A 24,004-nucleotide genomic window follows, 5' to 3' on the forward strand; every position below is an offset into this window, starting at 1 on the left:
CCATAAGCACAAGAAGGCAAGGTGGTATTCAGAGCCATCCTGCTACTCTAAATTAAACAATGACGCCAGTGCATCACTCGAACAATCATACTTTATAACTATCTCCTGACTCCAATCTAGTCCTGCAGTTGGTCCTTTCAAACCCCTATGGCCATTGTAAACCCAGCAGCAGATTGCTGTCTACAAGGAGGCCATTCTGTAGGTCTTTCAGATGCTTCCAGCCCCCTCTGGCATGCCTTCCGGCCACACACAACACGAGGAGCTCCACTTGGACTTAAGCAAGAGAAACCAACTGGCCTTATGGGACCTGTTCCCTGGTTTATCCCAATTCTGTGTAATACTTGTACTCCAGCGTTCATGTTCATGACAACACAGACTCTGAGGTGCTGGCCTATGCCCTGATTCAACCATTGGTCTCTGACACTGATGAAGCGGTGTCAGCTTACTTCGACTTAAGTTGCACTATGAGATTTCGAAGGCATAACCAGTGAATTTGTGACCAATGGAGAAAAGTGCCTCTTTCGCATTAGATGTGCAAAGGGCATCAGAAGTACATAATGTAGAGGTGCCTACTGTTGAAACCAAGATAAACGTGTTAATTGAGATCCTAAAACCTTGTCTAACTTGTTCTGAGCCACATTTACCATTCAACAAGCCTCCTACGGACACCCTTATGGCTACTTGAACCATGCCGTGATCAAGCCTTCCGGTCAGTCTTATGTTGTCAGGTGACATATGCTGGATTCCGTAGGTTCCAATTTTCTGACATGGTGTGCTACCCCTGAAAGTCTAGTGGTACAAGAATCTACAAGTAAAGTCACTCCTAATGCCTTTGTGACCAACCCTAAAGGCAGACAGGCTAAACCTATTGATGCCTTCGGTAATAGTGTTCTCTGTGCTAGTTCAGCCTCATGATCCTTGAATGCTGTATACCTTGGGGGCAAGCCCACCTATGCTTTATAGAACATAGCCAGCGAGATCTTGCTGGCCATCCCGGAAGACATTGGGGCTCCCTGGCTAAAAAGATGCATGATGGCCAGTACACAGTGAAGTATGTCTTGCTTGCTTGTTTGGACACCACGGACTGTGTGCAAAGAGATATTGTTACCTGTTTATTGCTTAAAAGGCATTCCTGGATGTAATCAACCACGTTTTTAGGGAATGCCCAGCCCTTCCTTAAGGACATGCCCTTTGATGGCTTTAGATTATTTGGGTAAAAAGATTGATTTGTCTCGCAAGCGATTTAAGGACTCTTGTCTCCTGCCAAACAGTTCCAACAGTAATACAGAAAGTTTACGAGCCCCGTTAGAAATCCATCACATCAGACAGATGGGTCGTGAAAATAATTGAAAGGGGCTACACCTTGCCTTAAAGCTCTTCCCTAGCCTTTCTCCCCTCCCATTCAGAGCGGCTGCCAGCGGACCATTCCACAATCTTGCTGCAAGAAGTTAGTCTTCTGTTGGACATGGATGCCATTCAGTGGATGCAGGCTTTGGATAGAGGACAGAGGGGTATTCACGCTACTTTCTCATCTTGAGGAAGGATGGAGGCCTCTGGCATTTACTGGACCTCCATCCACTAAATGCTTTTCTGCAGAATTAAAAATTCAAGATGCTTTCCCTATCTGAGATTCTTTCTGCTCTGGATCCAGGAGATTGTATGTTGTCCCTGGACCTGCATTATGCTTATTTTCATATACCTGTCCTGTATTTCCACAGGCATTATCCGCTGGACACGGTAGTTTCAGAACACTTCTAGTTTGTAGTGCTGCCTTCAGCCTTACCTCAGTCCCTCAGGTGTTGACAAAAATGATGGCAGTAGTCGCTGCCATCCTTTTAAGATCTGTGTGACATGCGGTTCCCTAGCTCAATTATTTGTACTCACGGTGGGCGTGGCACAGTCAGGCTTTGAGCATCGTCGGAGAATGGCCGTAACTGACATCGTTGATGTTCTTTAGTGAGCTTAAGTCACACTTGTGCCTGATGCAGAACATTCCCTTTATTAGAGTTGTCCTGGTGACCTTAAAGACCTTTATTTTGCCACAGTGAGTCTAAGACAATCCTAATATGATCCTGGTGTTTCGGGCTCAATCCTGGTTCCTTTTGCAATGGTGGCTCTTAGTCTTTTTGGACTGCTGACCTCATGCATCCTTCTCGTTCCGAAAGCCTGATGCCCTGCAGTGGAACACTTGGTGTTTCAGTAGCCCAGCATCTGGGCTCCTGTATGACTTCATCCAAATCTTGCATAATACTGCAAAGAATCTTCTCTGTTGGCTGACAAGCACCAACATGACCTGTGACAGGCCACTCTACTTCCCCACCCAGACTTGACAGTGAACAATTCATTACTACTGGGTTGTTGGGGGCAGGGTGTCATGTGGGAGCGGTGGACATCAGAGCCCTCTGGTCTCTAGCAGACAGCAAGCTGTTCATCGGCCTTTTGGAGCTCTGGCCTTAAAAGCTTACCTGCTATCTAGCAAGGGAGGCTGGTGCAGGTCCTTCTGGACAAAATGACTGTCATGTGGTACTGCAACCAGCAGGGTCGAGTGGGGTGCTGGACCCTGTGGCAGCAGGCCCTATGTGGAGGTGGTTGGAGTAGCAGAACATCTTTCTGATACCTCAAACATCTATCAGGGACTCTGAATGCCAGAGCAGTAAAACTGAGAAGACGTTGACTGGCGGATCATGAGCAGCATCTCCACCCCCAGGTGGCAAGGGACATCTTTGATCAGTGGGGCATGCCCAGTCAAGATGTGTTTTTCACTGGCAAGAATACTCTTTACAAAAACTACAGCTCATTGGATTTTCCACCCGGAACGTCCCTGGGAATCCCATAAAGGCTGCAATGGGACACAGGCCTCCTGTACTTGTTCCTCACACTCCCTCTTTAGCTTAATTCTGAGGAAAGTGAGGACAGACTGGGTCCAAGCCATTTTACTAGCCCCAGATTGGGCCAGGAGAGTATGCAGTTGCAGTAGTCCTTGCAGATCTACACCTTTAAACAAACTTCTTCTGTGCTGGACCCTGAAAGATGTTTGTTGCCACTTGTGGTGCTTGTCATACACAACCTCAGCAGACAAAACTCTTGTAGGTTTTGTTGTATTTGTTATCGTTCGCCCAGCAAGGCCCTGCACAAAAGATGTGGAAAGTGAAATGGTATGTGGTGTGGGGGTTAGACCTCACCATGTAATACTATCACAATAAACCAAAGATGGTCCTTGGATTCACACTAATAAATCCTTAGCTCAGTCTTGGTAGAGTAGCAAAGAGCACTCAGGCGTTATTAGAGGAAAATGTGTTCAGCATTTCAGAGTACCAACATGGACAATATAAATCCAAAGCCAATTCATAAAAACAAAGTATATTTGAATCTTAATTTAGACACCATAACAAACAGAATAGCATACGTAAAACCGAAGTGATGGATTTTCGAAGCAATAATAAATCAGTGCAAAATAATGCATGAAAAATATAACATTGGGAAAACAATCGGTCACTTGAAGGTCGGGTTAGGTGGAACCCTTACAGGGTTACGGTCATGGAGAGCCCCTGGACCAGGCTACAATAGTCAGACCAATTTTACCTAGCCCATGGAGTCAGGATGCAGAGTTGTTCTGGCTATTCGTGGTGCCGAAAGGGAGCCACATGAATGTTGGTTTTACTGCTACCACCATCCATAAAGAAGCAAAATGCAAAAATACAATGTATACACAGCTTCTGACATCAGATGAAGGTTGCACAGTGTTCCCTATAGATGCAGTGTCGAGTGTGGGGGTTAGTGGCCGAATTGGTGACCAATAAGCCTTGGCAGTGGTCAGCATAGCGAAAAGGCACTGGAACTTCACAGGGTCATTTGGAGGGAGGGAGCAGCCTGAAACTTTGGCAGGCGAGACTACAACTCCCACAGTGCACTGGTCCACCTAGTGCTACTAGTGCCGGGTTTTAGCTAAGGACGAGGCTCGTTCACTTATTTCTAAGTCTCTTGCCACAGGGACAAAGTCTCTTTTTCTTCGGTGCTGTGGGCACTGTTGTCAGTGATACAGGTCTTCTCTTGGTCCTTCCTAGTTGTTCGGATCTGAGGTTCTCGTGTTAGGAGGTTCCTTAAACCTTGGATTTAGGGAAGGTAGGGGATTGCACACTAGTAGCTAATGGGCATCTTGTCCCTGCAGCTAGTCCCCCGCAGAAGTGACCACATCGGGAGTGAAGTTGTTACGTCACCTTTTCTACTCCGAACCCTCTATTATACCATTCCTAAGGATGGCAGAAATCAGATTGTGGTGTACAGACCAGGCTATGCATATGTATCTGGGGCAGGGATAAGGTTGTTTCCTCCACCTGGAGTCAGCCCTGATGCATATAGGACGCGGTGAAGCCTTTGAAGCTCACCACTGTGATGTGCCACTTCACAAGCCTGCTTGGGTGGAGGAAGGTGTGGCCACCATCCTGCTCAAGCCTTAGTTCCTGACTCCTGGGAGTGATCACACTGCCTGGCAGGAGGTCAGAATCCTGTCTTGGTGGCATCATGCGCTGGAAAGCACGGGCTGGTCGGCCAGAGTGCAGAGAAGCTGAGGCAACCAGGTGGGCAACCTCTAAGTGCCATCTGGGTGCATGCCTCGTCACCAAGGACGCGAGATTTGTGTCAGAGGTCAGAAGGCACATTGTTTGATACCAAACATGACATATTTCGGCGGTACCATAATGGAGCTGCCAAACTCGAGAATGCCCAGGTGGCCGTCCATGTTATCCTATGGACCGCTAACACCTATAGTAGTTTTCAATGGGGAATAGCACTATAGGGACATATAGGCTAGCACATGTATGTCCTCACCTTTAATACACTGAATCCTGCCTCCTGGGCTGAATAGGCCTACCTTAGGGGTACCTGACATATAGGTCAGGACTGTGCCACAATTGTGAGGGCACAGTCATGTTCGAGCAGTTTGCAGTGCTCCTACTGTCTGCAATGGCAACTCTGGGGACCCCTTTAACGCCTATGCCCTGGGTACCCCTGGTTCCATATACTAGGGACTTATGAGGGGGTAAAGTCTTTTCCAATTTGGGATTACCAAGTCGAACATAACTGTTTTAGAAGAGACTCCAGTGCCCTATCCAAGTCATAACCATCAGCATCTGGAGCAAAAAAAAAAAGGGGGGGGCACCATTCAAAAAGGGCATTTTCCTACAGATAACCAATTTGTTTTTAGTTTTCTTTGTACTAAAGAAAGGAAAAGGACCTAATAAGAAGGATATTCGTGTGCTTCAAGATGTGTTATTTGCTGGCTAAGGTGCAAACCCCTGAGGTGCTGCTCATTCCACCAGGGCTACAGTTCTTGCAACATCATTGGTGAGGATGAAGCCATTTCTCGACAGTTGCCAAGCTGGGTCATGGGTATCAGTACATATGTTCACAAAACACTACTAGCTTGACAGGACTAATGGGAGGTTATTTTGCCTGCCAGACCACCTGGTCTGCGTCCATTTCCCAGATTCTCTATCTTTGCTAGGTGCAGCTATTGTATCTATTATTTTTTTAAGCTCCTTTTATTTATCATTTGCATCATTATGCTCAATACATGACTGCGTATATATTTGTTCCTTAAATTCTGTAACATATGGAGCTCTAAAAGAAGAGCATCTTAGAAACTACATGACAGTTTACATTTTGAGTGTCTGATTTCTACATTCTAGCAAAGTCTTGCCTTGGTCATCATACATCTTTAAATTCCACACTGAGTCCTCCAGTTCCCCTGTAGGATTTCCACATTCCCCAAACTTTTTCCCACTTCTGCGGGCATCTTCTCCCTTTATACATTACTTGCTCCACATTCTGACACCAGTCTAGGTCAATCTTCCACTGTTATATCGTTGGGGGAATATTGTATCTATTCTTAAGGTAAGGAATCTGTTCTTAGAAGTATCCTATCAGAAGAACCAGTTACTTACCTTTGGTAACACTCTTTCTATTAGATACTCTGTCTAACCTCGTGTTCTTCACTGCCCCCCACCCTTCCCATCTTCCCATTCTTTGGTGTGGACTGCTGAAGGCATCATAATAGATTCAGAGTTAGGTTTTGGCTTACCGTCACCTGCTATTTGTTTGTAAGTCTGAGGATAAAGAGGCAGAATATAAGAAACTGACTTCAACACTTGGAGGTGCTGCTTATGTTCGGCTCCGCTCTGTCATTTCTGGGTTAGTAGGGAGTCATCATGGAGCCACATGGGTCCATCTTTCAGTCCTTGGGAACTCTGCTTTGAAAATTCTCTTGATATTATCTGGTTGACGGGGAGTCTGCGGTTAGAGTATCCACCGGAACGAACATTACTAAAGGTAAGTAACAGTTTGATTTAATTGATGGAATTCTCTGAGCCCTTTCTTGCTCACAGTTATGTGAGTGGGACTGTGAGTTGGTGAATGAGTGCTTGACAGGATCTGTGAGTGAATGCAAGAGTGTAAATGTTAATTATTCAAAGAAAAATCACCAATTCAGAGGAGCACAACTGAAGTGGGAACCTATATATTTTTGGTCTAATGGAAGGAGAGGAAGACAGCTTGACATACTGTGTGGATTTCCTGGAGTCCTGGATTCCAAAAACACTGGGTATAAGGCAGTTAGAACACTGAGCTGCCCAGTCGCTCCAAGAGATTCTGGAATTCAGTTGCACATAATGATGGGTTCTGTATTTGTTGGAATAACCTCATGGAGTCAACTTGGTCTAAATTGCAGTAAGATTACCTTTTTCGATTTTGCTAGTAGTCGCAACAGTAGCTTTCAATTGATTACCATGTGATGAAAATTATATTTAGGAGCAGCAGGACACTGAAATCCAGGGTTCAGGAGTGGAGCACTAGAGCAATGCAACCATCTTCCCAGGCACATGACACACCTCCTTGAGCAATCAATGTTTCTGAAATAACTTTAAGGGGTTCAGACATTGCACAAATGGCTAGTAGAACAGGGTAAGGGTAGTCATCCATATCCTTAACAAAGGATGTGCGATTTTCAAGCTGGTGTTTCCTAGCTCTACAGTAGTTTTAATGATTTATTGTCTTGTAGATGCCAGACCTTCCACACCACTGCCTCCTTCATTGACTAAGCGTCTCATCTGTGCGTGAGATGTAGGCTTCTAGGGACAGTGATGTTCTGATAATCATATCTTCCTTAAAGTGAACTCAAGCTCAAAAATCATCTGTTTGAGGTTCCTTATTAGCATATGGAGTAAGCACCATGATCGTCTTCACTGAAGTGGTAGATACAAAAAATGATTTAGTTGTTGCTGGTTCGCCCTCAATCATTTTCACCACTGTTAATTTATTTTCTGGATGCCTCCCCTGTTGTCCTCTATAAGTGACTAATGGTGTAATACGTAGGTTTTAGGATAAATGCCCAGTTCTACTTTTCTATGAAAAATTATGCACTTGCTTCTGGCCTAGCTTTAACCCACATTTAGATCACAAGTTTGTCTTGTTATTTCATTTGAAAAGCAGCCCTTTTGACATTCTGTTTCAAGAGTGCCCTCCAAAAACAAAAATGTTAATATAGTGGTTCCTTAATTCTATGGTGCCATGATACTCTCAGGAGTAGGAAATACGTCAAAGCAAGAAAAAATGATTCTACAGATTTGCAGACTATGGGTTGGAGGTTACTGTTCTTTCTGACCTTTTTATAACAATGATTAATGCCTGCCTATTCAAGCCTGGAGCCAGCAACCTTATTTATTTATTTTTTTATTTGCAATTTGTATTGCGCAAACTAAACCCGAAGGTGTCAAGGCGCCTATCAAAACAGATCAGAAAGTTTGCAGAGCACCACTACAGGTATGCACGTGTGAAAAGGTGGGTCTTCAGAGCAGATCTAAAAGCTTGTAGAGTGGGGCGGGACCTTACTTCCAAAGGGAGAGCATTCCACCATTTGGGGGCCAGATTAGAAAAGGCCTTGCCTCCCCATCTTGTTTTCCTAACACGCGGCACAGAAAGAAGAAGCTTCTGTGTGGAACGGAGATTCCTGCCAGGGTTGTACTGAGAAAGGATCGATCCAATGCCTGTAGGGCTGGTTTTGGCTAAGGCCTTGTACACCATACACATGGATTTAAAAAGGATACGATCCCCAACGGGGAGCCAGTGGAGCTGCTTCCGGGCTTCAGTGGCAGAGGCACGTTTGGGTAAGTCGAGAACAAGTCTCGCAGCCGCGTTCTGGACCACCTGCAGGCGCTGTAGCTGACTCTTAATCAGTCCTGCATACAGCGCATTGCAATAGTCCAGACGGGAGGCCAGAAGTGCGACGGCAAGCTGCTTTCTTGCCTGGAGTGACAGATAGTGCCTGATTTTCCTTAGGATGTGGATAGTCCCCCAACAGGTCGATATAGTCCTGTTGACCTGTTGGCACATGCTAAGGTTGGGGTCAATCATAACCCCCAGATTTTTTGCTGAGGAGGTAGGATCGGGGCAGACGCCCAGCAAGTTCGGCCACCACTCATCAGACCAGATCTTTTCCTTTCCTCCAAATACCATCACCTCCGTCTTCTCCCAAATTCAGTTTCAGTGAATTGTGGATCATCCACTGGCCGACTGCCTCCATACAAGATCTAAAATTGGCTGCAGTCGACGTGACTGACTGGGAGAGAGAGACTAGGATCTGGGTGTCGTCCGCATAGGAAACTACCTCCATCCCAAAAGATCTAATAAGTCTGGCAAGGGGGGTCACATAGATATTAAAAAGGGTAGGACTAAGCGCTGACCCTTGAGGGACCCCACATTGCACAGACAGGGATGGAGATAGAAACGATCCCAGCATCACCCTTTGCTCTCTATGGTCGAGAAAAGAGGAAAGGAGTCCCAGGGCCGACCCGCGAACCCCAATCTCCCTCAGTCGAGATGTTAACACCGAGGGGGATAGGGTGTCGAAGGCAGCCGTGAGATCAAGAAGGATCAGGAGGGAGGTCTGTCCCTCATCAACCCTAGTGCGGATGTTGTCAAGCACTATGGTGAGGGCAGACTCGGTGCTATGTTCCCTCCTGAATCCATGCTGGGAAAGATCCAAACAACCCGAGCTCTCCACAAATGCAGCCAGATGTTTATTAAGATGGGCTTCTAACATCTTCGCGGGAGCCGGGAGCAGTGAGATGGGGCGAAAGTTTTTTAATACCCCAGGGTCCAGAGAGGGCTTCTTTAGCAGAGGTTTTACTACAGCATTCTTCCACTGCTGGGGAAAAATGCCCTCCTTCATCACCCTCATCACCTTGTGTCAGATTACACACTTGATAGACACTCACTTCCCTCGACACCTCTCACTTTCTTCCCACTTAAGTACTCTGGTCAGGTGGGTTGGGTAGGCAGACAGCCTATAGACGACTTGCAACGTGGTTCAGGCAGCACCGCATCCTAGTTCTTGACTACTCTACTGGTGACTTCTCCTAGTGCCAGGATCAAGTTCTGTTCCGGTTCAGCCCCTCCCCCTGCCAGTGGCAGTTCCCGCTAGCTGGAAAGAGAGCACTAGTGGAATTTCCCATCTCCAGACCCCCCTGGGCTAATCTGATAGCCTCCTATAGTCTCATTGATTCACCAGGCGTTCTAGACAACGCTGGCTGGACTGAAGCCATTCATAAGTCCCCTGGACTTCAACCCTTTCATGCTGCCAATGTTCTGCTGCATGTCTGTACGCTAAGCACCTCCACAGATTGCACACCCAGTCCAGCTCCCAGTTCCCTAGTAGCTAATGATAGAAACGCTTGCAGCGGCAAATGCAGCACCAATCACACAGTCTGCAGCGCTCACTCTCTCATGAGTACAGATACAAAAACTGGCATGGCATGGGCACTCTTGTCTGCTTCTGGGGATTACTGTCAAGCATCATCATTTATAATACAGTCAATCACGTGTTTTTCAATATCCTATTCAGGGATATACCTTCTTCACTACCCCAGCCGTGATCAGCGAGGTATGCGAAGTATGCCGGCTAACTGTGAGGGCAAGCGCTGCAGAGTAGGTGCGGATAGGAGAGACGTGCGCACCGCACTAGCCTGCGGCCGCCATGTTTTCCCCCGAACTATGGATGTATTGTCCAGGGATATACCTTCTTGTGATATAAATAATTTCTTTGATGTGTAAAAGATGCAGGTCATTCATTCCTTGAGCCATGACACTCATTCTCTGTGCCTCATGTTGCTCCTTTCTTCAGAATTGGCAACACTGAATCTAATGTTTTTCCTTTCATCTTGTGCTATATCCTTTATCAGTAAATGTAAATGTGGGATTTTTGTAAAGCGCACTGTTACTCTACCCGAGTGTCCTGGCGCTGTAGACCGCTGGGGAACCCGTCCTGGTTTTCCCTGTGAGATGGTCCCTTTCTGGGTATCTCCAGGGTGAAACCAGGCATCCCCGGCGTCTGTGGGGGGCCGTTGTAGAGATGAGGCAAGCTTAATGCCCAGAGTTACCGAGTGAGTTCCCTGGTTAGAGTAGGCACTGAGGCGAGAATTATCGAGTCCGTTGACCCTGGTCCAAGACCCTGCCGCGTCGGGAATTGAACCATGGTCCCGGGCCGTTCTCTGCTTACAGGTCTGCCGCCTCTAACCAGTGAGCCACACCACTCTCTGAGTTTTTAGCTGTAGAATGCCCCTTATATTTCCAGGTTGAAATTACTTTCCTTGATGTCTTATTTCTAGTGCTTGCAACCAAATATGTGCCTGTACCAGGACCACAATGACCTGCTGCATGGCTTCTGTTTGGTGCCAATTGTTCTATGTGGATGTCTCGAAATGAATGATTTACAAACGTTTTGTTGATTTTCTACCAATTTTGGAGTTTGGGATAATTCTGTTTGAGTAGCTTTTTCTCCCACAACCAGTTTCAAGAGCATTTATATTTCAGTATTTTGTCTTTTAATGAACACCGCAATTTCTCTAGGTTTTAGTTGCCCCCATCCTCTCTCTTCTCCCTTTGAGGCAACATATTTAATCAGTAAGAACAATTCAACTTGAATGCCAATATTTTATTCTTAATCTATCCCTAAGAGAGCCTCTCCTCTCTGACTACTACTGCAAAGAGGCGTTAAGTTGCTAGTTGTTGGTCTGTTAACACAATGCAAATGAAAATCATGGTTTTCTTAGAACTTCCAGATTTCCGCTTCTTTGTCTTTTCCTCCTTTTATTTTCGAGTCTCTGCATTCTTCTTTCATTTCTAACATTAATGGAAGCAAAGACGCCCGAGACCCTCCTGTGTTCAAACTGACTCTTGGAAGGCCTTCCTCCAATGCTCAAGCTTTGATAAATTTCTTTGTGGGACATAGCTGCATATGGAAGAAATAACTTTGCTGATTTCTCGAATGCCTCTGCCGATTTTAGGGCTTTAAGGTTGGTGTAATTTTAGCCTGCTTCTTTGTGTTCAGTGCAAACATTTTAAAACTGCTTGAAATGTGCGCAGCATTTGATAAAAAGTAGCATTTGAATCAATAAAGTGTGCAAAGACATAAGCTGCAAAACACTATAAATTTCACCTCCCACAATAAAGTGCATTCAATTCATGCCAGGATTAATTTGTGCAATGAGAGTTATTTATTTGTCAATTTAGGACACTTACATTAGGGTATACAAAAATGAAGCAGGCAGACCAAAATATAAACCCACACTAGTGATGAAGAGATAAAGGATGCCTTCTGTTGCTTAATTGTATTTGGGAGTATTTGAACCTTGAATTGGAATTCTTGAGATGTATAAATTTTTTAGGACTGGAGAACTTGATTCCCCCACCTTCAGTGGTCTTTCTTTTCCATTATGAGGAGGAAATACTATTGAATTACTCACTGGCATTATTCTGTGGGTAGAAATTCTACAGTGATACATCAGTAAAGGAGCACATTGATTGCCCCCATCTGAATTGCCATTTTTTCCCCACTTCAACATCACATCATTCCACGATGTCATACATATGCCAGATCTCATCTGTCAACACATCTGTATCAGGGCACTCAAAGCCACCATAGTGCAATATATCATTCCATGGACCATTATTATTCCTCAGTGAACCTACCCTACATCACCCTTTGACTACCGCAAATTGCCCTTAACAACAAGTATCACTCTACTTTCACCACAGCATTGTACTCCATCTGTCCACATCAAAATACAAACCGTGTTAACTTTCACAACCATTTCTCCCCAGGTTGCTTCTGTCTTTCCTCAAGTTGCGATTATCCCACCACCAACTGACCCTTGTCTCACTCTCGTTCATCGAAACCACTGCTGTTTCGCTCTAGTCATCTCTCCAAGTCACCATCTTCTTCCTCCATATATAATACTTGTGAGGAGGGTTGGCCAAATAGCTGTATTCTTGCACCGTGGTTGGATGGTGATGGGTATATTTCGTCATCAATTTTATTTCGATTGACCTCTTCACTGAGCCAAAAAATGCCTTGGAATTGTAGAAACGAACAGGAGGATACAAACTTTCCTAAAAGCATACGATTCATCAAATTGAACTCTTTCTGATAGAAATGTTCCAACAATCGTTTGAAAACACTCACTTGCAAATTTCTGGTGCATCATGGAGAGCTAATCTATAGTTTTACTGTTTACACTTAATTTTTGCTATGTTTTCAGGTGGTTGAACAGGGTATGTTTGTGAAGCACTGCAAAGTAGAAGTGTATCTAACAGAATTAAAGCTCTGTGACAATGGAAATATGAACAACTTGGTTACACGAAGATTTAGCAAAGCTGATACAATAGGTATGACTTATGTGTTGTTTTTCGTGTGTGTTCATAAATCACTGTCATTCTTATAAACAAAATCTGCTTTGGTAAAGGTGGGAATTGTTTTCCAGCTTATTAATTTATGTGTGACACAGTTAAAATAATTTGACCATTAATGGCAGCTTTCTGGGAAATTAAAGGTTATTAGATGAGTGCGTATTTCATATTGTTCACCTGTGTCGTATTAGATCCATTTGCTTCTTTATGAAGCAAAAGTCAAAGTCGAAATATACACAGTCCACCACTTGTTAGTGTTTCCAAAGTTCTTTGTTCGAGAAAAGTGGTTTGATGATCCAAGGTATTTTATAGGGGCACTCAAGCGTGATATTTCTTTAATGTACACATTCCTACATCTATGTAATCTTTCTGTGGAATAAATTCCAATTTCTTTAACTCCAGCTCACATAAGAACACGGTGACCTCAATGACAGTAACTGGAAATGATGTGTTAAGGGTTGTAATCCTCTGATCACTTCATTCCTTCGATCATGCCTCACAAGAGAGTGCTCAGATTAAGAGCCAGAGTACGTTTATCAGGACGTTTTGTGGTGAGTGCAGAGTGTCCACCAAAGTGCATTTACAAGCTCAGCAACACCAAAATATTAAAAGGGAAACACAATTCTGTAGTCCGATGATGAGGTATCAGTAAACAGAACAAAAATCAGCAAACCCCTGTCAAATAATGTTTTGCCATTTTATTCCTTTAAGGTAAGTTTTATTACATTGTTATTGGTGTCACAACAACTCAATGTCAAGTTAAAAAACGGTAATATTCCTCAGTGATCACAATATCTAAAATGGTATACAGCGGCCCAAATAATTAACTTTGCCTTCCAACAGCCATACTGCCTTCAGACACCTATCAGTCTAATAAACATATTCGTTTCTGTTATGTCAAATGGCAACATGTACATATGCAACATTACAAGAAAAACATTCTGGAGTCTTAAAAAGTAAATCACTACACATTAAAACACTGATGCAGATAGGTAGTTGGGTTACAATCACCCTCCTAGGGACAGTCGTCTTTTGTAAAATAATATTTTACACAGAAGAGTACATTTTCTGAAAATCAATAAGCGCACATCTACAATTGAAGATACTAATATGCATTAATATAGCAACATAGAAGAACACATTCATAATACAACCAGGATATACAAACGTAATATACTTCAAGGAATTCCCCACCAGTATTGCTTTGTTTAATTGAAAGCAACAAAAAAGTTATGCATAAAAAAACCTTCATCAAAAAAGGAGTCACAGGCCCCTAGTCATTAAACCAATAAAACGTTCAAAAGGCAGATGCTTACAAACACCTTACTTTGCTTCCATTAAAGTTATTCCTCTTGTTTTCCCCATAAATGTTGCCATTTTTTGTACTGAAACTCATTCATTAGTAGAAATACAGTAACCCATGCAGTTAATACAGAAATCATAACCTTCTTTATTTATGACCGCCAGTAGGTTTCATGATTGTTTCTTAATTCAAGTAGTAGAAGTTGGATCCATCACTAGTTGGTTCATGTCTTCTGTCATTATAGTATGACTCTAAGTCCATGCAATGGCTTTTCAGAAAAGCAGTTTCCCTTTCTCTCTATTCAAAGTTCCATTTAGGGAAATGCACTTAACTTCAAAGCCGTAAATTGGCACTATACTCCTAACAGTATTGTCAGTCAAAATTTTACATTGCTTACCATTACATGGTTATACCATCCCTTGAATAGAAACATTGGTGTGATTTAATGGCTGTTTATGCTCCCACAGGTTTAATGTGGCCATCTTGCCTTCCCGTACGGAGAGAAAAATGTAGGTGCCGCCTTGGAAAGTGTCAACAATCCCTATCCTCATTGGGCAATCACAAACTCTTAACAACATTTGCAACTGCCTCGTATGAATAATTTCCTAATGTTTTATTATGTGGAACTTCCCTCCCTACCAGCAAGAGTCTTCATCTTCAACTCAACTCTGATCTTTTGAACACTATAATGGGTATCACTGAAAAACGTTTAAATTTCTAGTAAAGAGGGAAATTAAATTCCCATTTTTGGAGGGGAGCTTAATCTAGATGCTGATAAAATTCAGAACTCGTCAGATCTGTAATTGCCACAGTTTCAGCTGATGTAAAGTTGTAAACACATATAACTACTAACCCTGGTGACTATGTTAAAAAAAAATGTAGACAAAGAGATGGAATAAAGGGTCGCTAAAGGAAGGTTAACTTTATCTGAGGAGTGGTTAAATAATGACGCCAACTAAGATGTTAATTCAGACCCTGTCTGTATGTATTACTTTTAAAGGTCTAGAACTGTCCTCAAGAGTGTTTTTAGGTCGAGCTGACCTAGCTTTCAATGCGAAAGCATTGAAAGCTGTCAGCAAGACAACTAATGTTGCCCGTATTTGGGAATGTGGACAGCAATGTGCCACGCGCTTTTCGTTTCCAGTTTTCACCGCGGGAGTGCGCTCCTAGCTACTTGCTGTGTGTGCGTCGTCAGTTTCGCTTTCGAGCCAGTGCCCCTGGGGAGCCTCGTGGGCTCTGGAGCGATGCCGGCACTATCGTTGGAGTCCCACACTGGGGACTCCAAATACCATGGCCCCCGCAGCCCTCAACATGCCCCGAGTACCTCCTGTCCCCAGAAACGCAAGCACGGAGCCCCACTCACCGGGACTTCGCCTCCGCAGGACTCTTCCGGGGAGACCACGTGCCCAGCCAGGTCCCGCTCCGGGGCTGCTCCCTCCGGCGTTAATGGGCACAGAGACACTGGCACTCCGCTCCTTGGCTTCCCGGGCGGACGCCGGCTGCACGCAGGGCTCTTCTCTCTCTGCTCCGGAGCCTTGCGCCAGCCATTGCAGCCTGCCTCCTGGGAAGCTCCGGTCGCACTCGACTTCTTGCTTCTGGTCAGGCCCCGCCTCTGTCTCGAGGAGGGCTGCCTGACTTCCGCCCAGCCTGTGGGTGAGAGGCTGCAGGGGCGAGCCGAGAGCCCTGGCGCGCGGACCATGGGCACGAAAGTCTCCTAAGAACCAGCCTGCCCAACTTTTCCAATGAGCAGGACGGGGGCTCTGTGCTTTCGCAGGCGGATCGATGCCCTCTTCCTGCCGGTCTGTGCCAGGACGAGATATAATGAAGAGCAGCAACTCGAGCAGTAAAAGCGGCGGAGGCAGCAGCAGTAACCACAAGGAACATGCCCCGCACCACCACCACCACCAGCAGCGGCACCAGCAGCACGGGGCAGCCAGGAAGGGCTGGCTCTCCACGGCGTGCCTGCAGTTCTCGCTCCGGGTTATGGCTTCTACATGGGAACCCTACTGCTCTTCTGCCTGGGCTCGCTTTTCTTCCAGCTCAACGGTGGACCGCCGCAGCTCCTCCTAGACATGCAACGCTATCTGGGTAAGGAGGCGCTAAGCTCCTGTCTTGTACCTTTAAGCAGAAATGTGAAGAGAGAGTGTGTAGGGGAGGAGGGGTGATAGATGGAAAAGATTTGTGGAAGGTTTGTGACGAAAACTTTAAAAAAACGTGCTCTTTGGATAGCACAACTTGTATTTAATGTGCAAAATTGGTGATTTGTTACACATTTGCTCTGCTTTGCTCCGTTATTTGAAACCCTAGTTGCTCAAAGCCTCTGCAAACGGCGAATGCAACAATTATACATTAATGTTGCAAGACACAGATTGTTGTTTTTAATTCTGGCTCCAAAGCCCCATTTGTTGGTGGGATTTGTGTGCAGTGCTGCAGTGTTTTTGGTTGCCCTGTCTGGGCCACGGGTGCCTGACATTTAACTCGTGCTTGCTTTCCTACTTCCGCCGGCCTTCCTGGGCGTGCTCTGCTGTCTGAGGGTATTTCAGGCGCTACCCTTGGGGTTAGCCTACATCTGTGCAGTGCCTGGCACATCCACGCTGCCATGCACGCCTTGACGGCACCTCCCCCCTGTAACTTGTAGACGTGTGAATTTTGCGGGGTTTCACCTTTCTGTGGCTTCGGCATGCTTGAAGGGCTCCGGGGCTGATGTGTAAAGCGGCTGTTTGTGAGTTTGGCACATTCCATAGGAAATTGTTTGGCACGGGTGCGTGCCTTAGGAATTCAAACGGCGAACAGGGCGCATGTAGCGCCGATATGGCCACGTGAAAGCGCAGCTTATTTTCTTTCTTATACCAGAAAGAGAACACCGACAACGTACGTATAGTTCCTGTTTCACATGAGCTCGTGACAAACATGGCCAACAGGCATATCTCAGCAGTCTTTGTAAAGAACAAGTGATGGGAACAGACAGGCGGAAGCAGGCACGCGTGGGCAGCAGCAGCGATACAAACCTGCCCCGGGAAAAACGCGGGTCATGTCTGCTCAAAACAAGACCAGCATTTTATCAACACTCAGGTTGAACAGTACCCACTGTGTGGTGTCTATTTAAAAAAAAAAAACATTTCAGAATTAGTAACTACTTCCGTTTTTAAATGCATAGCACGGCAAACCTCCTGCCCCAGCTTTTACGCATTTTTCACCTTTTGTGATTTTTGTATGTGTACTCTGCGCATGCAGTTGTAGTTGTGCAGATATGCTTTTCAAAATATGCTGTGAACTCTTTAAAAATTAGAGAGATGGGATCGCTTAAATGGAATCATGCTTAGCTGTCATCTGTCACTTATCTCGAGAGGAGAAAAGTGCTTTTAATCCTGATTGCATCTTGGTATGGTATAACTGCTTCCAGGCACAGCAGCGTCCGCTCCGTGGGGTACGCGAGGTCCCGGGGTGCCGGTGCTCTCCCCGAGGGGGGCGGCTTCCGATTAGGCACCACGATGTAGGGCCCCTGGCCTCTCCTCCATTTCACTAGCAGTTCTTGCATTTTACAATGTCCTCTGTGGAACCCGTGCATGAAGAAGAAAGCTTTAAATATGACTCTGAACATGAAGGCAGGGCAGTGCACGGCGACACCCCTGAACAACTGGACTTTGTAGAAGAAGGTAACTTTGTTATTTGTAATATCAATACATCTAAGTCACGTAAATACAACACATATTGCATGAAAAAATCCTAAAGGTGTCACATTTGCGAAAGTTAAAACTATTGGCATTGTAAATGACAAAGCTATTAATTTCACTATTTTCAAAACCAACACATAAATAAAATATTTGTCATTTACAATACCAATAGCTCAAACTTTCCTAATGCGAGACCTATTGCATTGCAAATGCTTGTTTTAATCTAGATTCCCACCTCTCATTTTTCTCATGATCTTTTTTATAACGGCCCATTTGAAATCTTTCTCGTTATGACCCTTGCCTAAACAAGACAAAAGAGTCATCATTTTCTTTGTCTCAATGAGTGACTTGTCTTTGCTAAAGCATATCCTCGTTTTGCCAATGTTGTCTTTTCTACTTGAACTAATAATTAAGTAAATAGCATTCTTTGATCTGCTATTAGTCATGTACTTGAGTTTTTCCCTCTAATCTATTGGCAATTGCACTAATTCAGTGGTGATTTCTATTTTAGAAGCATTAAACCCAACAAAGTACCAGGTATTTAAGTATAAAAGAGGAATCCTCATTGCATCCGCGCGGCTGCTCAGTATAAATTTGAAAGGCTAAAGTTTTTCCTTAAAAGTATGAAGGCCATCACCCATGCCTGTGGCCTGCTTTATGGTTTGGCCTTTCTGAAGGTTACCATGGTGGGCTCCCCATGGAGCTCCTGTAAGAGTGTCATGAGGAATACATCCTAACTGGTATGATAAGTGGGACCTTGAAGAAAGATTAAAATGCATAGTGATTGATTAGGTGTTAATTTCTTTACTAATTCCTCCTTATCACATCAATAAAAGCAAATGCACTATAAGAATCTGTTCAATGTGGACCCTTAGTGAAGTGTCAAAATGTTTCTGCCTCTTATTTATGGCCAGAATTGGTCCAGGGCATTCATCAGGCCAAAGTCCCAAACCTAAGTATCTCATGGTCTGCCCTATAAGCCAATTCACTAGTCTGGAGGTCTGAGATGGCTAGAAGGGAAAAGAATAATAGCGTGAAAACTTCTTGCCTTTGTAGAGCAATCACTGGTTAATCTGACCTATGAGGAGAAAGGAAAGCTTTTACCATCATTCTGTCCGTCATCAGTCTACAATTATTAAGCTCATCACATCTACACCGAAATAATGGTCAAATGGGTATGCATTTGAGTTTGCTTTAGATTTTCCCCTGTACAAGCGTGATCACTGCATACTCGAGCACTCTTGTATTCCACAAAAAGCACAGAGGCAACATAAGCGTTTCAAAATGCACAAATGCAAGACAAGCAAATCAATCCGGACTCTTCAGTGATGTTCTATCTGATCCTTTAATGGATACTTGGACCACACACAATATAAGGCGATGTAATGATGCAGCCAAAGTGCAGCCAACGTGTTTCACCCTGAACAGGGCTTCGCCAGGGCAGTAGTCAAAGTACTCCAATCTAGAAGTGGTCACGAATATACCCAGATCATTATATCATCAAATATTTCTTCAAATTAGTGTGGTATCTTACCACAAGTGAAATTAATCCCAATAACAACCTTCGGTTTGTCTCCAAATTTTCTTTAAAATCCACAATTGCTCAAAAACAACGGTTTTGTTCCAGTATACATGGTCAGATACAATTCCTGTTTATGTCCAAACAGACTGTCAAGTGCTCACTATGTTATGTTATGTTATGTTATCTATTTGGTTAAGCGCAAACAGCTGCCCCAGCAACGAGGCGTCCCGGCGCTGAGTAACCACAGAAGCTATCCTAAGGGAGGGGGAGGGAAGTCTAGGAGGGGGGGAACAGATGGGTCTTGATAGCCTTCCGGAAGGTAGATAGATTATACAGGGAACGGATGTTTAACGGCAAGGAGTTCCAGAGCTTAGCTCCTAGGACCCTAAAGGATCGGCCACCAGTACGGCAGAGCCTGGTGCGGGGTACCGTCACTAGGTGCTGGCCAGAAGAGCGTAGGTTGCGCTGTGGCGCATAATGTGTTAAGAGCGGGCGCAGGAGTTCTGGGCATCCTGATTTGAGAATCTTGAAGGCCAAAGTCAGGGTTTTGAATTGAATCCGAGCTTCAATGGGCAGCCAATGTAATTTCCGAATGGTAGCTCTGGCTGAGCACCTGCGAGGGAGACCCACCAGGGCTCTGGCCGCTGAGTTCTGTATGCGTTGAAATCGAGCTATCTCCGCTTTATTGGCGCCTAAAAGTAGAACGCTGGCATAGTCCAGTCGTGAAAGGATGATGGACTGAACAATAAGCTGACGGATTTTTGGATTAAAAAAAACGAGTATCGGGTTAAGGCTCCTCAGCAGTCCCACACAAGTAGCAGCCACTTTTTTCGTGTGGGTCTGGAAGTTGAGTGAGGAGTCCATCCAGACACCCAGATTCTTGACCAAGGATTTGGGTTGCGGGATGGCGCCCAGCGAAGAGGGCCACCAGTGCTCATTCCAATAGCTGGTATTCCTCCCGAGGAGCAGCACCTCCGTCTTGCCTGCATTAATCTGCAGGCAGTTGTCCGTCATCCACTGGGCTACTGCAGCCAGGCCATCCCTAAATCTCGAGGCCGAGATCGAATGGCCTCCGGTGAGGGTGATGACCAGCTGCGTGTCATCTGCGTATGACACCAGCGTTAGGTCCCACTCCTTAGCCACTGCCGCAAGTGGCTGCACATAGAGATTAAAAAGGGATGGACTAAGTGCAGAGCCCTGGGGCACTCCCTGGCCGATGGAGTGGGGCTGGGAGAGAAACGGGGGAGCTGATACCCGGAAGGATCTGTCCTTCAGAAATCAGCGGAACCACTCCAGGGCAAGGCCGGTTATCCCTATTGTCTCTAGACGGGTTAACAAGATGTTATGAGAAACCGTATCAAAGGCTGCGCTGAGATCAAGCAATATCAGCGCAGCACTCTGACCGGCATCGAGGATAGTCCGGAGATGTTCGGTGGTGGACAGGAGGGCCGACTCTGTGCTATGACCCGGCCTGAAACCATTTTGAGATGGGTCCAAGACGCTGTTTTGGGCCATATGGTGGGACAGCACGTTGTTTACAAAGGCCTCTGCAATTTTGGACACCCACGGGAGCAGCGAGATGGGTCTGTAGTTTTCTAATTTGGTAGGGTCAAGAGTCGGCTTCTTAATGATGGGGGAAACCCGTGCTTGTTTCCAGACAGCTGGAACCTCAGCCGAGGAAAAGGAACTATTGAGTATTGAGGCTAGGGGGGTATGAAGAAATCCAAAGATTCAAGAAATTGGGATGGCCTCATGGGGTCGGCTGGAGAACCAGACTTGACTTTCCTGCAAAGTTTATTTAGGTCATCGTAAGAGATTTCAGGAATAAGTGTCAGTATAGTGCCATTTGTGCTTGCATTGATAGAATTAGATGGGGCAGGGAAGTGCTGCGGGAATGAGCTGTAAATGTTTTGTACTTTTTCTATAAAGTAAGTGGCAAGGTCCTCACACTGTTGCGTGGAGGTAATACAGGAGGCAGGGGTTCTACTATTTTGCAGTTCTTGCACCAATTTAAAAATGACTTTGGTGGGATTCAGGCTGGATTTGATTTCTTCAGCATAGAAGGAGGCGCGCGCAGAGCAAATAGCTTTGTGGTAGATTTTTAATTTAGACAGGTAGGATACTTTATCCATATTATTGTACTCCCTTCTCCAAGTTCGCTCGGCTTTTTTGCATTCTTTCCGCATGGATTTCAGAGTGTCGTTGTACCATGGGTTAGAGGGGGAGCAGCGCCCCTTGGTCCATTTGGCTGGAATGAGAGCGTCTAATCCTCTAGTAATCCAGTCATGGAAGGCGGCATATGTGGTGTTGATATTCATATTTGCCTCATAATGAAATTCTCCTAAGGTAGACTGGAAGTCGCTGGTTAAGAGTTTATGCCAACGTCTTTTTAAACGACGAGTTGGCTCTTTTTTGTTGGGCTGTTCCCTAACCGTCATAGTGATTTTGATGAGGTAGTGATCTGTCCAACCCATAGGCTTGGGCAGGTCGGTCCTGACTTCCGGGATGTTAGTAAAGACGGGGTCTAATATATGTCCAGCTGTGTGAGTGGCAGTGTGGATTAGAGAGTTTAATTGTAAGGCAGCAAAGTCCGTCAAGAGATTTTTAATGGTAGGGTCTAGTATCGAGTCAAAGTGGAGATTAAGGTCCCCTAGTATCGTGAAGTTTGCCGAACTCACCACCAAGGAGTTTGCCACTTTTAGGAGTGCTTTGATGAACTTGGAAGCAGCACCAGGGGGTTGACAGATGTAGAGCCCTGACAGGGTAAAGTGGGGGCCCGTGGTGATCTTAAAGCGGGCACTTTTGCAGCCCCAGATATCTTCCTTGGTGAAGGAGCAGGCATATTGCTCTTTATGGATGACTGCTATGCCGCCACCTCTAGTATCTCGGTTGAGAGTCTTCATTAAAAAGCCATCTGGCAGTGTGAGATTCGTGATAGGTGACGCGCCTATAGTTATTCTTTTTCATGGGAAGTCACTCCATTGAAACTCGCAATATTGTGCGGTATCTTTCTACCCGCCGTCAAACTAAAAAAACTGTTCTATTCCGCCAGCAAAAAACACTAAACACTTGCTCCCCACCAACTGGAGAGAGATATCTATATTAAGATACCATCTTGTATTTTAATGGTCACCTATGGTCGCTAAAAAAATATCTTTCTGGCTGCTTTAATAGTCTTGTCTGGCGCCACTAGGATAGGTTCATTTAGTATCAAATTGCCCCTTGTGTCCTAATGTCAAGAGATTACAGTGGGACCGAAAGTATTGTTTATCCCTTTCGATGGTCGTCCCCATAAAGTTAAAGTTAAAAGACTTATAAAGCGCTCGTAGACAAGCGGTTTTTTGGCGCTGAGGACGGGAGTGAGTGGAAAGGTGCCTACTCGGCAAAAGCTTGCAGAAAAAGCCAGGTCTTCAAAGCCCTGCGGAAGTCCATATAGAGAGCTGTGGTCCTAATGCTGAGGGTTAGAGAATTCCAAAAAGAGGGGGCCAAGAAGGAGAAACTTGTGCCGCCATGTTTCTTCCTTCTGCAACGTGGGATGCACAGGAGGTGCTTGGAGGAAGACCGAAGGTCACGGGCGGGAACATAAGGCTTAAGTTTGGCGGCTACAAAAGCCGGAGCTGAGCCGGCTAAAGCCTTGAAAATCAGGCAACCAAGTTTAAAAAAGGAACGTTCAGTGAGTGGTAACCAGTGTAAAGCCTTTAGAAGCGGGTGAAGTGGTGGTGTTTGGGAAGTTTATAAACCAACCTTGCAGCCTGGTTCTGGATTAGCTGGAGATGGCGAAGCTCGTACGCCGGAATTCCGACGTACAGAGCAATTCCGTAATCCAGACGTGATTTAACCATGGCTAGCAAGATTAGTTTAAGTGCCTCATTGGAAAAGAAACGGGAAATTTTACGTATAATGCGTAAATTAAGAAAACAAGATGAGACCACCGCACTGACTTGGTTGTGCATGGAGAGGTCACTGCTGACTCTAATACCAAGGCTTTTGACAGAGGCTGAATGAGAGGGAGGTGGACCAAGAGAAAGGTGCCAAAAAATGGGGGACCAGGGACTGGAGACACCACCAGTAAGTACAAGCTCAGTCTTCTCGGGATTGAGCTTAAAGTGGTTACAATTCATCCAGTCGCTGATGAAGGTCATAACAGATTGAAAATTAGAGACAAAAGAAGGAGAAGAGGAGATATTGAAAATAAGTTGGAGGTCATCAGCGTAGTTAAATACTGTGACGTCCAGTTTTTGAAGGGCAAAGACAAGAGGGAAAATATACAGATTGAAAAGGAGGGGAGAAAGAGAAGAACCTTGGGGAACACCACAGGTGATAGGGCAAGCGGCAGCAGAGAAGCCGGCCAACTGGACGGCCTGCTGACGGTTCTCCAAAAATGAGGAGATCCAGACCAAGGGGGATCCCCAGAGGCCAGCGCTCTTGACACGGGCGATCAAGATGGTATGATCGACCGTGTCAAAGTCGGTCGAAAGATCCAGAAGGACCAAGGCCTGAGAAGAGTTGGCGTCGGCTCTGCACCTGAGTTCATCCAGCACAGAGAGAATGACAGACTCTGTAGAGTGCGCGGGACGGAAGCCCGCTTGATTGGGATCTGGAAAGAGTGTATTCTCAATAAAGGAACCGAAGCAGGCTGTAACATGGCTCTCCAAGATTTTCTCCAGGAAAGGAAGCAAGGAAATAGGGTGAAAGTTACAAGGAGAGGACGGGTCGGCCCCTGCTTTCTTCAAGATGGGAATGATTTTAGCGGATTTGAAAAGGTCA

The 24,004-nt window shown here is 45.3% G+C and overlaps 1 protein-coding gene across 8 annotated transcripts in view; it reads left to right on the forward strand.

The window, feature by feature from the left end:
- USP15 (ubiquitin specific peptidase 15) overlaps positions 1–24,004 on the forward strand; it is an 814,317-nt gene that overhangs the window by 169,566 nt on the left and 620,747 nt on the right. For 6 of the 8 annotated variants that reach the window (XM_078675586.1, XM_078675595.1, XM_078675610.1 and 3 more), the window contains exon 4: positions 12,591–12,717. The exons of the other annotated variants lie outside the window; for them this stretch is intronic. In XM_078675586.1, coding sequence (XP_078531712.1) covers positions 12,591–12,717 — 127 coding nt within the window. The remainder of the gene's footprint in view (positions 1–12,590; positions 12,718–24,004) is intronic. 8 annotated transcript variants of the gene reach the window in all.

The sequence above is a fragment of the Lissotriton helveticus genome, chromosome 1_1 (genome assembly GCF_964261635.1).
Source record: "Lissotriton helveticus chromosome 1_1, aLisHel1.1, whole genome shotgun sequence".
Classification (NCBI taxonomy): Eukaryota; Metazoa; Chordata; class Amphibia; order Caudata; family Salamandridae; genus Lissotriton; species Lissotriton helveticus.